The 17,406-nt window shown below is 39.0% G+C and overlaps 1 gene segment (V, D, J or C); it reads right to left on the bottom strand.

The window, feature by feature from the left end:
* Positions 1 to 12,776: 12,776 nt before the first annotated feature.
* LOC117973301 (T cell receptor alpha variable 21-like) lies at positions 12,777 to 14,173 on the bottom strand. The segment is given in 2 exon segments: positions 12,777 to 13,783; positions 14,066 to 14,173. Coding segments are annotated over 2 exon segments (417 nt in total).
* Between the last annotated feature and the right edge of the window lie 3,233 nt (positions 14,174 to 17,406).

Genomic DNA, 17,406 nt, shown 5'->3' with positions numbered 1-17,406 from the left:
TCAGATCTGGACTTCACTAACATTGCGCATGGGAGCAGCAGCATACTGTTTCCATGTTAGAACTGGGCACAATTAAAGATGTAGTCACCAATTCCATACACAACACTTGCAAGCTATTTAAAATATAAACATGCTGAGTTCAGTGTTGCCAACTCCACAAAGCAGGAAGTCGCTAGAGAAACCACACCAAGTCGCTAGATGTCGCTATTTAGACATTCTAAAGTCACCAGAAATGTCGGTAGACCAGGGGTTTTCAACCTCTTTTTTGAAACTGTACCCCTTCTGTCGGGAGGTTTCAGCTAAAGTACCCTTTACAATTTTCGCTCACTGAATGGTACCACAGTTGCAATAAAAGGCAGAATAATCTGGTTAACACATTTCTTTTTTCTCCTGTTTATTTAACATATCATTTTACACAACAGTCTGGGACTGACAAATTGCTGAGACAGAAAACGAAACAGTAGGATTCATTCTTAAAATTTAATTACATGTCTTTGGAGGCAAAGAATTAAAAGGTAGTATTCAGGAATCTTTGGAAAGACTCATATTCGCTTTTTATTGGAAAAAAATCATAATAAATAATACAAAAATAGACTGCACTGTAAAAGTTCACCTTCCTCATCACTGCTATCCGGTGGAATGCTGTTTTGTGCTGTTTTCCTTCATGAAACACAGACGCTGCAATGTCTGCCCTCATATATGCTGTATAAAATAAGGACATTCATGCACCTTTAGAATTTTGCATTTTATGCCTTCCAAGTCAAACCCGTACAGTGTATCTCTGGACATACATTAATATATTCACACATATCTTCAAATTTAGTCGGTATCATATATATATATATATATATATATATATATATATATATATATATATATATATATATATATATAAATTACTCATACAATCAATAGCCTAGGCTTACAAATGTTATTAAAAAAAAAATAAATCACCAACACTCTAGCTATATTATTTTATTTATAAGAAAGTCTTACGTTTTAGGTTTCCATGTGCTTCGACTCACAATAGGATGTCAGAGAGTTTGGATGTCAAAACATGGTAAAGGACAGTCACAGTGCCATCTGTTCGGTTGGAGGATTAACTGATGTTTTTGTTTTTTTTTTACTAAATGCAGTTTCTTATGGTGACTCTAATGAAACACAGCCTCTACAAGCAAGGGTTTTGTTATCGTATCTCCACAGATACACTGTATAATAGAGGGTTAAGATGCTGCCAGCATACTCTTGACCACAAGTTGGCAGCATAGACCCTTAAATTACCCATAATTACATTCTGTGACTCATATCAACCGCAAATGAAATATTACAGATATAGAGATAGTAATAACAATGGTGTCTATGCTGCAACACATGATAACCACTACACATGACCTGAAACTTGGTGTATACATATCTTGTTCTTCACCTTGTTGCTTAAAATAGTTTTCTTGTTCATGTAGGTATCTAGAGATTTAGCAATACTGCAATGAGGCACAGACAATGGTAGTTTTACCATAGGGTCTGGGAAAGGTTCATTTAAAACATTAAACATCATAGCTGCTTGCCACAGTTTAAAACATTCACATTTCCAATGCAATGCTGAAGTGCAAAGAGCAGCAGGTAGTTGTTGCAGGGCGAGGTGTAGAGTTCCTGTGACTGTGGGCTTCAGAGCACAGTAATACACTGCAGAGTCAGTGAGCTCACACTGCTGTATTCTCAAAGGCACTGTTCAGCTGCTGGGGTTCAGTTCAGCTCAGCTGAGAAACGGGCTGGAAACTCACTTGAGGGATCACTCAGATACTGGTTGGTGTGCAGTATATATTCTGAAGATTCTCCAGGGTTTTGTTTATACCAGAATAGATAAGGGTTGTTGTCTATTGTATTATATTGACAGGTTAATATTCTTTCATTTCCTTCAGGTGTCAATATCTCAGCTGGAGACTGTGCCACTGAATCTCCAAAACTTCTCTCTGAAATACAGTTCAATAAATCCATGTTAAAGATATAGAATATGTGTGTGCTCCTATGTGAATAATGCGAGTATTTGAATTGAACCCAAGCCCTGCATACACACCTATCAGAATCAGCAGAAGAGCTGTAGTGAGAACACTGCGCTGCTGATTTCCTCGCCCCATGCTCGGTGCCTGTGTGAGTGCAGAATGAGGAGAGCTCAAGAACTGCAGTGTTGGAAGATGAGACAGAAGCTGCACACGTGACCGATGATGCAGGTGAGAACTATTCCACACTGGAGTGTTCACTGGTCCACTCCAGGAAATTGACCTTTTTGTTTTTAAGCCACTCCAGTGTGGCTTTGGGTGTATGTTTGGGGTCATTGTCCTGCTGGAAGATGAATCATCTCCCAAGTCCCAGGTCTCTTGCAGACTTCAGCAGGTTTTCCTCCAGGATTTCTCTGTACTTTGCTGCATCCATTTTGCCCTCTATCTTCACGAGCTTTCCAGGCCCTGACACAGAGAAGCATCCCCATAGCATGATGCTGCCACCACCATGCTTCACGGTAGGGATGGTGTTCTCAGGATGATGTGTGGTGTTAGGCTTGCGCCAAACATAATGCTTAGCGTTGAGGCCAAAAAGCTCTATTTTGGTCTCATCAGACCATAGAATTTTCTTCCACTTGGTCTCAGTCTCCCACATGCCATCTGGCCAACTTTAGCCGAGATTTGATGTGAGATTTTTTCGACAATGGCTTTCTTTTTGCCACTCTCCCATAAAGGCCAGTTTTGTGAAGCACCCGGGCTATTGTTGCCATAGGCACAGTGTCTCCCAGCTCAGTCGTGGAAGACTGTAACTCCTTTAGAGTTGTCATAGGCCTCTTGGTGGCCCCCCTGACTAGTGCCCTTCTCGGATACTCAGTTTTTGAGGATGGCCTGTTCTAGACAGATTCACAGTTGTGCCATATTCTCTCCATTTCTTAATAATGGACTTTACTGTGCTCCGGGGGATATTCAATGCCTTGGAAATGTTCTTATATCCTACCCCTGATTGGTGCTTTTGAAGAACCTTATTCCGGATTTGCTTTGAATGTTCCTTCGTCTTCATGATGTAGTTTTTGTTAGGAAATGTACTGACCAACTGTGGGACCTCCCAGAGAAGGGTGTATTTAACCTGAAATCATGTGAAACACCTTAATTGCACACAGGTGGACTCCATTCAACTAATTATGTGACTTCTAAAGACAATTGGTTGCACCAGAGCTTATTTAGGTGTGTCATAGCAAAGGGGGTGAATACTTATGCAATCAATTATTTTCTGTTTTATATTTGTAATTAATTTAGAACAATTTGTAGATTTTATTTTTCACTTTGACATTATGGACTTTTTTGTGTTGATCAGTGGCAAAAACTCCTAATTAAATCCATTTTGATTCCATGTTGTAACAAAATAAAATGTGGAAAAGTCCAAGGGGGGTGAATACTTTTGAGAGCCACTGTATTAGCCATATTTACTAAACACTTGTCAATTTAACATACTAAACAACACACAAATTATCAGAATTGAAAAGTTAACAATAATTCTCTTTTTTTTCTTTTCTCTCATCACCTGACGATTTAACAGCACTTCCTGGTTGCGGAACATTGTGATACAGGGAAGTATAATGTTTAATTTTAGTTCTTTACATCTTTGTTTTCAGGGAAAGGTAAGTAATCAAGTGATCAGATAACAGCTCGTCACACAGACAAGTCCACGGGCTGCAGTGCGAGTGAGGGTCCAGCCTCACAACATTGAATGAAAGCATCAATGCATTATTGTTGTATTGCTCTATAACAAAAATATTGTCAATGTAAAAAAAAACAACTTAGAAAAATACAACAGCCGTTTAAAGGGGTGATATTATTATTATTATCATTATTATTATTATTTATTTATTAGCAGACGCCCTTATCCAGGGCGACTTACAATCGTAAGCAAATACATTTCAAGTGTTAATATCAAACACAAAAGTCCAAGTTAGGAGAAGCAATTGGGGCAACCTTATCAAGCATCAAGCAAATAGGCACAATTGGTAAGGTGCTGGGGCTCAAGATTCACAGAATTGTTGCTTCTCAAGTGCAAGGGATAATGAGAATGACTTTAATGATAAAGCATAAATAAGTGGAAATAAATGACAGTTTACTGTAAGAGGAACCAACATTTCTGAATCTGAAATGCAATCTGACCACACTTCTTTGAAACTTAAGCCAAACAATTACAGCACGTCAAATGAAATGTGTGTTAAATTATAATATGTCAACCGTCTTCCTGTTGAGGCTAACCTCAGTATCATTCCTGGTTTATAAACAATATAAGAACAAGTGTAATTAGTGCTCTGAGCGCGCAGCAGGTTTTTGTACGAGTGTCCCCAGTACTGTATCACTGTGTGCTGCAGTGCACAGTAATACACAGCGCTGTCTTCCAGGAGCACTCTAGAAATAGTTAACGTTGTTAAACCGCTGCTTTTGTCTGCAGTGGAGGAGAATCGTTCTTTGGCATAATCTGCAGTGAAGCTGCCTGATCCACTGAACAGTATAAACTGAGGTGCTGTCCCGGGATACTGGCGGTACCAGTGGAGCCAGTATCTGCTGCTGCTTGTGCTGAAGGTGCATTCCAGTGTAGCCGTCTCCTCTTCTGTCTTTAACACTGACGCTTCCTTCTGGCTGATCTGGTCTCCAGAGGAAATACCTGTTAAAATAATAACAGCAATTGAAAATAATAGAATGACATATATACTGACTTCAGTGAAGATGAAAGTGGGATGGATAAAATGATGAATGCATAGCTGTCCATCAGATTGACAAGATTACTTACAGAATGCAATGCTTAACAACAGCCCTACATAGAGATACATCTTCAGAAATGTGACATCCAGCTCACTGGAAGAGAAACACCTTGCACCAGAATATAGAGTGAAGGTGTGTGTGTGTGTGTGTGTGTGTGTGTGTGTGTGTGTGTGTGTGTGTGTGTGAGAGAGAGAGAGAGAGAGAGAGAGAGAGAGAGAGAGAGAGAGAGAGAGAGAGAGAGAGAGAATAATAGATACACAGAAATCCAAGTTGGTGCAAGTTTCTTGTTGTTTCTTTTAATTCATCTTTTTTTTTTTTATCCAAGCAGCTGCCGCCTGTTCTGCTGTTCAGTGTAACATCAACACCAAGCAGTCAAGACAGGATATGTTGGGGTTTGGGAATGTGTTCTGTTTGCCAATATTGAAACCACATCTTTTAATATGAAACTATGCACTGATAAGACATTAAGGCAGCTTGCGGGGAACTTGCTTCATCTTTAAACATCTATTTGTGTTTATTTTTCCTGTTCATTTCAAGAAGAAAGCCCCAGTAACCCCACTTTAACAACTGTAATGGTAAGGGTGGTGGAGTCTGTCTGTAGCAGAGCTGAAACAGCCTTGCACAAATTGTGTAGTATTAGAATACAGGCTGCTCCTCTCTCTCATACTCTTCACTGGATTCCTATCACTGCTCATATCAAATTTAAGACCCTTATCCTTTCCCTCTGCTCTCTTCACCAATCTACTCCTTCCTACCTCCAATCTCTCCCTATATCCCCTCTCACCCTCTCTGTTCAATCTCTCATCTCTCCCTATATCTCCTCTCATTTCTCCCTCTATCCCCTCTCACCCTCTCTGTTCAATCTCTCATCTCTCCCTGTATCCCCTCTCACCCTCTATGTTTAATCTCTCATCTCTCCCTATATCCCCTCTCACCCTCTCTGTTCAATCTCTCTTCTCTCCCTATATCCCCTCTCATCCTCTCTCTTCAATCACTCATCTCTCCCTATACCCCCTCTCTCCCTCTCTGTTCAATCTCTCATCTCTCCCTCTATCCCCTCTCACCCTCTCTGTTCAATCTCTCATCTCTCCCTCTATCCCCTCTCACCCTCTCTGTTCAATCTCTCATCTCTCCCTCTATCCCCTCTCACCCTCTCTGTTCCTCCTCTGCAAGCTGACTGCTCATGCCTTCCCTCAGGTGTTCTGCTGCCTCTGCTTGCTCCTTTTCCTCTCTTGCCTGCCAGTAGTGGAACTAGATGCCCATGAGCACCAGGACTACATTGTGTCTCACCACATTACAGCGGCTCCTCAGAACTCACTTGTTTAGACTATACTAGATCCTGCAGAACTTCTCTTCTATCTTTTTTCTTTTCTATTTCTGAGCTGTCCTGTTTAATCTGCAGACATGTCTTTTCTTTCTCTATTGTATTTATTTACTCTGTCCTTTTTAACGTTCACTGTTGTGTGTGTCTCAATTTGTTATAGTGATGCTGAGGTTGTTATGCTGTAATGTTGTTTTTTATAGTCGATTGTATTTTATTGTATTATGAACTCTGTAATTCGCCTTGGATAAAGATGTCTGCTAAATGCCTGCAATAATAATAATAATTATTATTATGGAATACTACCACTCAATGAACAGGCTCCTTTATACAGCATGCATTGAGGTGACTTGTGTGAATACTGCCGGTACCAGTAGAGAATCACACTGTCACTGCTTGTGGAGTAGAGCAGCTCAGAGTCACTGATTCCCATTATATCCCAGAGACCTCTGTGTGTGTTGAGAACTGATGGAGTCTCCAGTTGCCATGGCTGACAAAACAAAAGAAAACACAATAAATTGGAAACTCTGAAACATCTTTGTCTCTTGTAAATACCTGAATAATAATAATAATAATATTGTGTGCATTGTAAATACCTGAAAGAATAATGAAAGCAGAGCATATGGCAGCTGCTTTCTCAATGTTGCTGTTGACCGGAGGGGTTCCTGTGACACAGAAGGGAAATGCTGTTCATCTCTTTTGCTCTCACTCTTTTCTGCAGTCTTCTGCACTGCATGAGAGTTTGCAGTGTTTCCTCAGGGCTTGTTAAACATCACATCTGTGGAGACTCTAGTGCAGTGTGTTATAAATAAGTAAAAGATGGTTAATAATTGTGTTCTAGAGCATTATTAAATTGTTATATGTAGATTATTAAAATGACTTTGAATAACACAAATTAAAACAGCTGACTAAAATGTGTTTCTTTGTAAGTGTGATATCACATTGTAATAGTATTTCTATAATGCTCTATTACAATTTATAACTTCATTATTAAGCATCTATTAATTAATTAAACTATAATATCTTAATAAAACAAACAATAAGCAGAATCTAAATATAAACTGTTATAAGCTGCCCAAATAAGAAACATTATTAGAGTATTCCAGTGAGATCACATCATCTTTATTTTTCCTACGTTGAAACTTATTTTGATAAGTACAGCTGAATTAAATATCAATAGCATCAGGTAAATTGAATAGTTGAATATGTGATTTTGTTGCCGTTTCTTACGCCTAAAAAATAAATAATAAACAAAAACTTGGTCCCTTAAATGACAAATCACCTTATTGAAGGAAAAACAGACCAAGAGTCTGAACATATCTGTTAGATAACAGCCTTCAGCCAACCTCACTCACTTAGTCTTTGAGCGCCGCCATGTGGAAGGATCTAGAGGTTATTTAAGGGAAAAGTGATTTATAAACTAACTCATTCCATCACTCAAGAACAACACCTCTGTTGTTTTCATTGCAGTTTAATTGTGTGGAATAACATTCAGCACCATTCCATTATCATTCTTATTCACGTAAATCTATTGGGGGTGGAGTTCTGCTGCCAGGTTGAATGTACCAGAACAAGTAAACGTTTGTAGCGTCCTTATAATAACAGGGGTAAGGTCGCATTTTCCTCTTTTACTGTGACCGAGGAAGCAGTTTGATTCACAGATTGCCCCTGTGTATTTTCTAAAGAAAGAGAGATAGAAAAGAAAGAAAGAAAGAAAGAAAGAAAGAAAGAAAGAAAGAAAGAAAGAAAGAAAAAGACCGGTTATTAGCGTGTTCAAGTATAGGCTACATTTAATAACCACACCTGTGAGGGAATTGAATTGATAATGAATACGATGGATACCTATTAAACAGCAGAACAGTGTAATAATATGCACCAGCGCGCGCAGTGTTTGTTCCATGTTGTTCTTCTGCAGTCGTGGCTTCCCTTCTTTAACGGACTGAACTGAATATTCGTGTCATGGTAACATATGAAGCTCCAGTACACACCCCGCTGTGTCATAGTCATAGAGTCTGACGTATCATTTCCTTTGTGAACACACATAACACGGTTACACACACGCCCTCCCTCTTAAACACTGTTATATGTTCATCATCAGAGGTGACTTGTTTCACAGCAGTATTGTAGAAGAAAACACTGATCAAGGTGTTAACGAGTAAAGGATAACGGAATGACGGAGAGGCAAAACAAATTGATCTTGATAATTAGAGATAGTCTTTTTGATAGTTGGAGAAGAACATCGATCATGTTTAATTGTTAAATTGTGTCATTTTGCCAATGATGGTACTACATTGATTAGTATTGTATGTATGTATGTGTGTGTGTGTGTGTGTATGTATTTCTATTGTATTACTTGTATTGTAACACTTGAAATGTATTTGCTTACGATTGTAAGTCGCCGTGGATAAGGGCGTCTGCTAAGAAATAAATAATAATAATGATAATATATCTTTGTTTTATATTACTGTAAAATGTGGTCTTTATGATAATAAAATCTAAAAAACAGAAGAACTCACCACTGACAAGATAAAAAAAGTTTATTTATTTATTTATTTATTTATTTTTTTCCTTCTGATATCAAAGTGTTTCTGTGTGTAACCAATAATAAAGATCATCTAATACACAGGAGGGGATTTTACTGATACAGTATCTTTTACTTTTGACTGTTGAAAGAAGCCACTGATTTGGAGGGAGTTCATTTACATTATTAACTTACAAACTATCAGTTAACTGGATGCAAGTCAAAGAGGTTTCAATTCTTCATTGACTAACTGCAGTCACCCTACCCACTTTCCAATGAACCTTCCCAGAACTCAGGAAATCCAGCACTCACCACATTATAATGTGCACTGCGGTTACCCTTCTACACAGAAGAGCTGTCACTGGAAATGCCATCAGCATTATAATCACTAGCCTCTGTACACTCCAGGGTTTTTGTATGGGTAGGGCGCTGCTTTGTATCACTGTGCTGGTTCTATTGCACAGTAGTAGATGGCAGAATCAGAAACTGAAGGCTGTATTGTCAGGGAGCCAGTTTTAGATGAGGTGTCTACTGCTGGTTTATATTTCCCAGAATCGTCTCCATATGTTGAACCATCTCTTGTGGCTTTATTTATATATTCTAAACCCTGGTAGAGATCTTGTTTATACCAGTGCATGGCATACAAGCTGCTTGCTGTATATATGTTTCTCTTAAAATTCCTGTAATGAAACGAATAAAGAAAACCATGTTTTAGTGGAGCATTCATTCTTTGGGATTATTAATAAAAAGGCCTAGTTGTTTTTATTGTTACACATGTAGTTCATATGGTTTATATTTCTAGTTATAGGCATACTCAGAACAGAGAAGCTAATTCACAGAATAACCAAGATGAACTTCAAAGAAAACATGTGGAGAGTCAGAAAATGAAACTGTGCGCTGCATGTCTGTGGTTACCATCTTGTTTAGAAACACTTTTAGCAGAATTGCTCCCTCTGAATGTCTAGCAGGTTTTTGTACAGCTATCCCATCAGCTGAATCACTGTGTACTTGCAATGCACAGTAATACAGTGCACTGTCTCTGAGGACAATCCTGGAGATAGTTAAAGTTGTGACTCCTCTGCTTTTGTCTGCAGTGGATGAGAATCGATCTTTAGCAAAATCTGCAGTGTAACTACTAGACCCCTCAAGCAGTATAAACTGGAGAGGTTCCCCAGGATACTGCCGATACCAGTGGAGCCAATATGAGGAGCTGCTGGTGCTGAAGGAGCATTTCAATACAGCTGTTTCATCTTCACTCTTTAAAATGGGCCGGTCATTTTGAGTGATCTGGCTTCCTGTAGAAATGTCTGAAAATAAAATGTTGAAATGATTAGTTAAATATAGATATGTGTACAGATAGATAGGCAAAAACCACCATGCTTGACAAAAACACTTACAAAATAAATAGGTGAGCAGGACTCCACATATGAAAGACTTGTACAGCATGTTATCATCCACATGTAACCTGTATGCTATGCTTCTCATATTCTCAAAAGACTCACACAGAGATGTAACTGACAGACTATCAGGTTTCAATTCATGTTTCATTGGCTGACTGCAATCCTCCTGCCCACTTTTCAATTAGCCTTCCCAGAACTAGAGTATAAAAAGGAAATCCAGCACTCACCACATTATAATGTGCACTGCGGTTCCCCTTCTACACAGAAGAGCTGTCACTGGAAATGCCATCAGCATTGTAATCACTAGCCTCTGTACACTCCAGGGTTTTTGTATGGGTCTGGCGCTGCTTTGTATCACTGTGCTGGTTCTATTGCAAAGTAGTAGATGGCAGAATCAGAAACTGAAGGCTGTATTGTCAGGGAGCCAGTTTTAGATGAGGTATCTACTGCTGGTTTATATTTCCCAGAATCGTTTCCATGTGTTCCTGAGCCCCAGGCTTTGTTGATGTATTTTAAACCCTGGTTAGGAGCTTGTTTGTACCATTGCATTGTATTAAAGCTGCTTGTCTGATAGTGACAGTTTATTTGAAATGATTTTCCTTCTGAAACTCCCTGTGAATCAGGGCTTTGAGTCACCTGGTCTTCACTGTGCACACCTGAATCAAAATAACACAAAATAAAAAACACAGATAAACAAATCATAAACACACTAACATGCAAAGTGATGATCATGGCTTTTTCAGAGTACACACCTGATAAAATCAAGCACAGAATGACACATTTCAATCTTGTCATTGTAGTAATCCAGCGTGATAATTTGAAGAGAGAAACACAAGTGGATGAATATGCACCTTTCTCTTCATACCAATCTACCCTTGAGATCACGTGCATTCAATCACAGTGGTGTTTGTCACAGCTATCTCCTGTTCTTTAAAATAGATGTGCTGTGGCATGTTCTTGTAACAAAGTAACCACCTCGCTTGTTATAGCTTAAGCTGTTCATTGTAGTGATCGTGAATCTGTAATGCTTTCGATATGGAATGATTGATATCAAAATCAAGGGCATTTTACTGCATCTCATTCACATAAGAACATTCTCACAAGCCCCTTATTGTTTCACTGTTCTCCTTCTTATTGTCCTCACTTTGTTTCTCCTGTGAAGCTCATCTATCCTGCAGCTTTCTCATGGGCAGAAGCCAATCTGACTGTTACTCAGGACACTGTGTTCAGTAAGGAAGGCCAGTATACGGGCGTTAATGATACTGCAGAACACCTTCCCCAGGTTACTGCTCACACAGATGCCTCAGTAATCATTGGGCTCTAATTTGTCTCCACTTTTGTGAGTTTATTTTTTAAGTTGTATTTTTTTCTGTTTGTTTTCCTGAGTTTTGAATTTGTCGCTGTTGTTTCAAATATGTAATTTATATAATTTATGGCTGAATTTATTCCATCTCTGTTGATTTGAAATGTTTTGGTTCGAAAGCTGTTTAGCATACTTTCTATTTGTGCACTATACATTGTTTTACTGTATTCCTCAGCACTGCTGTGTGTTCATTTATAGGCTGGTTTGAGGTTGTATAATTTGGTGGGGGAGGGGGGTGGGTGGGTTCAGATTGGAAATGTTTTGATCAGTTCTTTTTAGTTACAGGACTGTCTGACAATGGTCTGATAGATTAGTCTATTGCCAGACTATAAATGAATTAATAGACTCTTTGTAAATGTCTGTAATGGTGTAGTATATCACACTTTTGCCCAGGGCTGAACTGTATGTGTATCTGCCCAGATAATCCACCTGATCCTGCCGTTAATAATGTACAGACCCAGGCCTTTACAGAGATGCAGTACCTGTTTCCCACTCTTGTTTACTACACATACCTGTTACTCTATGTAGTGATGGCTGTGTGGTACAAAGGGATCTGTCCAGTGATGGGTGTGTGATACAAAGGGATCTGTCCAGTGATGGGTGTGTGGTACAAAGGGATCTGTCCAGTGATGGGTGTGTGGTACAAAGGGATCTGTCCAGTGATGGGTGTGTGGTACAAAGGGATCTGTCCAGTGATGGGTGTGTGGTACAAAGGGATCTGTCCAGTGATGGGTGTGTGGTACAAAGGAATCTGTCCAGTGATGGGTGTGTGGTACAAAGGGATCTGTCCAGTGATGGGTGTGTGGTACAAAGGGATCTGTCCAGTGATGGGTGTGTGGTACAAAGGGATCTGTCCAGTGATGGGTGTGTGGTACAAAGGAAACTGTCCAGTGATGGGTGTGTGGTACAAAGGGATCTGTCCAGTCATGTGGCTGTAGTCAATCTCTCTGCCAGTCCTAGTGTTGAGATCTCCACACAGCAGCAGAGTGCCCCTGGTCTGGAAGTGGGTAATCTCAGATTGAAGGTTTTGAAAGCACAGTTGGTGGAGTCAGTTGGTGGCATGTAATCTGCACACAGATATGTGTCTGATTGGGATTGGAAGATTTAATTTTTAATTTTGAGCCATACATGTGTCTCCCCTCTTTTTATGGGGGCGACAGTCTGAGATCCCCTTTGTACCACACAATGATGCCCCCTGAGTCTCTGCCCCGTTTGGTTTGGGCATTCTTTAGGGAGGGCAAGATTAACTCCTGTAGCCTGCGGGACAGTGGGTACACACATCTGCACGGGTCCAGCTTTCATGGAGTACAATTATATCCAGATTGTTGTATTTATAAAATCTGGAGTTTTTGTTTTACATCCAAATGTGGATATTTCTCTCTCTCTCTCTCTCTCTCTCTCTCTCTCTCTCTCTCTCTCTCTCTCTCTCTCTCTCTGTTTTATTTTAAATTAATTTGCCTTGTATGCGGTATTCCTTAACATTAACCCCCAAGCATAACATCTTTCATTTTAACAGTAAATTAAGTTATTTATTTATTTATTTATTTTAAATCTCAGGTCTGCCTTCTTGCTCTCGAAAGCCTATATTAAAAGTATTGGAAACATTGCTTAGGATAATGAAAACCAATATATTTATTATGTTTGGCATATTAAATATGTAGACCTACTAACCAAATAACACTAATGATGTTCACCTTTTTATTTAATTAAGAAGGATCTACGCGTTTCGCTGCATGTTTAGGTCTCGTGACACAAACGTGCATTATGGGTTGCATTACGTTGTTGCCTGTGTGTTGCCAGCTTGTCGACCGCATGATTGTCTCTCATGTGACCACTGCAAACTGCAAGGCAACACACACGCAACATATGTGTTCCTCTTGTTGCCGTGTACAAGTCGCCCGTGTGACCGGGCCTTTTGGTTTCTATTGGAGATGATTGAAGGCATTGGAGATTCAGAGTACACAACCTTGACTTTATGAACAAGTTTGTTTCATGGCACAACAGCGCCACCTCCTGGTAAAATATGTCAGTTTGTGAAGAGCAGCTTGTGTTTCAGTGTCAGGTAGTTTTTGTACAGTGCTGGATGGGTTTCTGTCACTGTGGGGCGCAGGGCGCAGTAGTACACGGCTGCGTCAGTCACTTTAGTGTCTATCAGTTTTAGAAACATGTGTTTATTGACTTTATCAACCTCTCCTGAGATTCGATGTTCTTCCTCGTTTGCTTTAGATCCACCACCCGTTTCAAAGCTCATCAGCAGGTACTCCAAAGCCTGTCCGGGATACTGGCGGTACCATTGCAAATTGTTTACAGCACCCGTGTAGTTGCACTGGAGGGTCACATTATCTCCTTGTTTAACATTTTCCACACCGGATATTGGAGTAATTGTGTTTCCAAAACTTCCTTCTGCAGACAAAATAAAAAAAGAAAGTCTAAACGATCATCTTCAATGTAGGTATCTGTCAACACTGCAGATCTACTGATTAATCTTGTTACTAAATAACTGTACTAAATAACTATTTTTTTAAGATAAGACGCTGCCACTTTTAACAAGTTATTTTGGAGATCGTTTACTGTGTAATGTCCATTTGTGCTGTAAACTGTAAATAACACAACTGAAATAATAATAAAAAAATCGAAAGTACCTTCATTTAATTCCTCATTGTCTCGCTTCGTTATCAGACTTACCTAATAGAAGTGTACAGAGCAGTAAAGTGATCAGCGCCATTCTCACCCGTGACCGGAGGATCTGTGACAGCCCTCCCCAGTGCGCGAGGATAGGAAGCGCTCTGTGGACACAGTGCTCTCAGCTGTGTATGATGTCACATTGAAGGCGTGTCAAACAGCTTGATGAGTGCGTGCAGTGATGTCTGAGAGAGAAAGAAGCAAAAGCACGTGGATTTTATACCAGCAGCTGCCGATGTGGTTTTAAAAGGTGTTTTTTTTTTTTTTTTTTTTTTTGGTTTTGTTTTGTTTTTTATACCTGTCTATCTGTGTATGTCTGTCTGGTTTGCCAGAAAAAAAGGAAACTGATTCTGAAACGATCCTATGAAACAATCTTACGAAATGCTTGGCATTTTGTCTCAATTGTAAAAGATAGGGGGGACAGTTCTGTCAGTGAGCTCACAATACTTTCGTCATGAACGAATACTTTAAATTAAATATTTTTGTTGTTTTTTAAGAAATTGTGTATTTTGTTTTTTTGTTTTATTGAAAAGTGGTTCAAGTTTACTAAATGCTTGTCCTTAATCTTTTATATGTAATGATGGTATCCTAAGTGTAGGGTGCCAATACTGCGACTGTAGTTAAACAGCGCCACCCGGTGACCGCAGCTTGCAAAGCTTCTTTTTAACAAGTTAAAATCCATCAAGACAGTAATACGACTCTCTTCTAGGGAAGTGAGACCAGAGCTGCGGTACTGAAAATTGCTGTCACTTTTGGATAAAATCCAATTGTTTTCAAACACGTGTTAATAAAGATTATTGGGTTGTTTTGCAGGCGAGAATGCTCATAAATGTCAATTTCTATATCTCATTTTATACACCAGTATAGCCATTGTATGAATACAATGCCAGTAGGTATTAGCTTTTATTTGTGCCCTAATATAAAATGGTCTGCAGTGTTGTTCAATCACTGCACTGACAGCTCTCTGTGAATGTAAGGTTTGTTACGTGTGGATTTGGAAGAATGTTATTAAGATGTTCATGGTAGTCTTTTTTTTCTAATTTAACGAAAACCAGTTATTGTCTCGTTGTAGTGTATGTTCTCAACGGGCCACAGTTAGAAAACGATTGTACTGTCCTGTCGGTTAGACGACTTGATTGTGTTTGATTGGCAGATGAAATTACCAGCATGTATTCTGTTTATAGTAAAGCATCAATTCACTGAAGTTGAAAAACATGAACTCTATAAAATGGGTCTTACACGCGTTTATAGTAATCAAAATAATGTATAATAAGTATAGGGTTTATGGTAATTAAAATAATTTATATATAGGACTCTAGTAGGCACAATAACTATTATTATTAATGGGTCATCTATACAAGGTGGCTTGGCTGTTGTTACTGATAAAGACATCAGCCGATATGTCTGCTTGACTATTACCAGGGTCGTATAGCCAGCCATGAAGAATCACCGCAAACCGCAGCCCTATAAATAACATTAATAATAATTGCGATGATTTAATTATGTGTTTGTTTTATAAGAGCACTGCTTAAAATACAGAGCAATTCATTTTCAGTTTTGAATTAAAATAGAGTCTGTGTCGCTGTAGTCTGCAATGACAGTAAAGATTCTGAAGAGCCCAGAGATATCAGCGGGACTTGAGAATTAATGTGCGCACACAACCAGGGATGAAATGTGTTTTTATATGCGGCAAAGCAGCGTGGCAAAGAGCCTAAATAAATTACTATTAGTATGATTTTAACCGAGGCCCGTGCTTGGGTGCCTCATAGCGGTTTATAGGCCTTACTATTAATATTATTTAAAGTGATTAAATTGGTCTGTTTGTAAGTTATTGTCGTGGTCGATACAGTGAATATTTTCTCCCCTGTCCTATATAACTGAATTTGCTTTAAAGAATATTTTGAAATCGGGTAATTACTACTCCCTTGTTCTATAGGGTTTATTCATCTTTTCTATTGAAGGCGCACTGTGGAAACATGGTAGCAGGCTATGTGAAGTCGGCAGGATGTTTCTGTATGAAGCTGTGTGTAGATTCTCACACTGTGGGGTTCAGCGCACAGAGGAGCATCGAAGAGTCTGAAAGCAGCACTCGGGTTATCTGCAGATCGAATGTCTTCTTGTCCTTATCATGCGTCACTGAAATTCGATTTCTGAAACTTGCTGGAACACTTGTAGCATCCATGTGTTCATAATATAGGATTTGGGGAGCTTGGTTGTGATTTTGAATGTACCAGAAAAGAAATGGCTGCTTAGCGTCTTTATAAGAACAGGGTATAGCGGTATTTCCTTCTTCTTTTACTATTAGAACTGAAGACTGGCTCACTGACTGTCCCTGAGATGTTTCTAAATGAAAACACACAAAAAAAACATTAATAATACAAATACGTGTTTATCAAGCAGTAAATAATGTATCTGAATCAATCATAATACCCGTTGAGACACAGAGAAGCAGGGCTGTGTATAGAACTCGGTGCATCATTGCATTCTCCATGCTCCACTCGTGTCTGATGAACCCCTCTCTAGATAACGGGTGCGAATGAAAGAGCTCGTTTCTAAACCTGTGTTTCACATTGCTCAATGACACACCCCTTTCCAATTAGCATATGTACAGCAGTTCTCATATTTCTTAAACTATTTAGACTTGGACATTCAAAGACAATGTGCCTACATTGTGGAGTTTATATGGTTTGCCGGCCTTTGGCATACAGATTAATTTTGTATCTTAAATAACTGTTTCATTACCTTGTGCCTAACACTGAGCGAACTTTAAGTCTGAGATGATCAATGCGGGAAGACAGTCATGAGCCACCTGTGGTGCTGAAATGTGGCGAGACATCTACTAACCGTAAAGCATGAATTGGTTTAATCAGAACAATATAAAACCTGAAAACGGCACTCTGCTGAAGAGTGGAGTTACAATGAAGTTAGCCGCTGTTCATTTCAAATGATTTGCGTGTTTAAAATAGTCGCTGGATTTTAAAAGGTTTTTTTTTAGTTTTTAAATTGAGTGTTTTATATAGAGCAAAACAAAATTTAACAAGGAAAAAAAAATATAAGACTAATGCTATGACTAAAAAATATTTAATACATTTTGCTTCAGAAAGTCGAATGAAATCTGCTGCATAATTTTACTTTAACATGTTGCACAGACCACTTTGTAGTTTTCCATATACCCTACTTCACAAAAAAAAACTGACAAAAAATGAAAAATGTGACATTTCAAAATCTAACATGAATGTATCTGACTCGCTCTCCCGGGTCCTGAAGGTACCACTGCAGGTATATGTTGCTGGAAGCTGAATGGGTAAAATTGCAGTGTATTGTAACCGACTGGTCTTCTTGTG

Source organism: Acipenser ruthenus, chromosome 11 (assembly GCF_902713425.1).
Source record: "Acipenser ruthenus chromosome 11, fAciRut3.2 maternal haplotype, whole genome shotgun sequence".
In the NCBI taxonomy this organism is placed as follows: domain Eukaryota; kingdom Metazoa; phylum Chordata; class Actinopteri; order Acipenseriformes; family Acipenseridae; genus Acipenser; species Acipenser ruthenus.
This window is presented reverse-complemented; position numbering and strand designations above follow the sequence as displayed.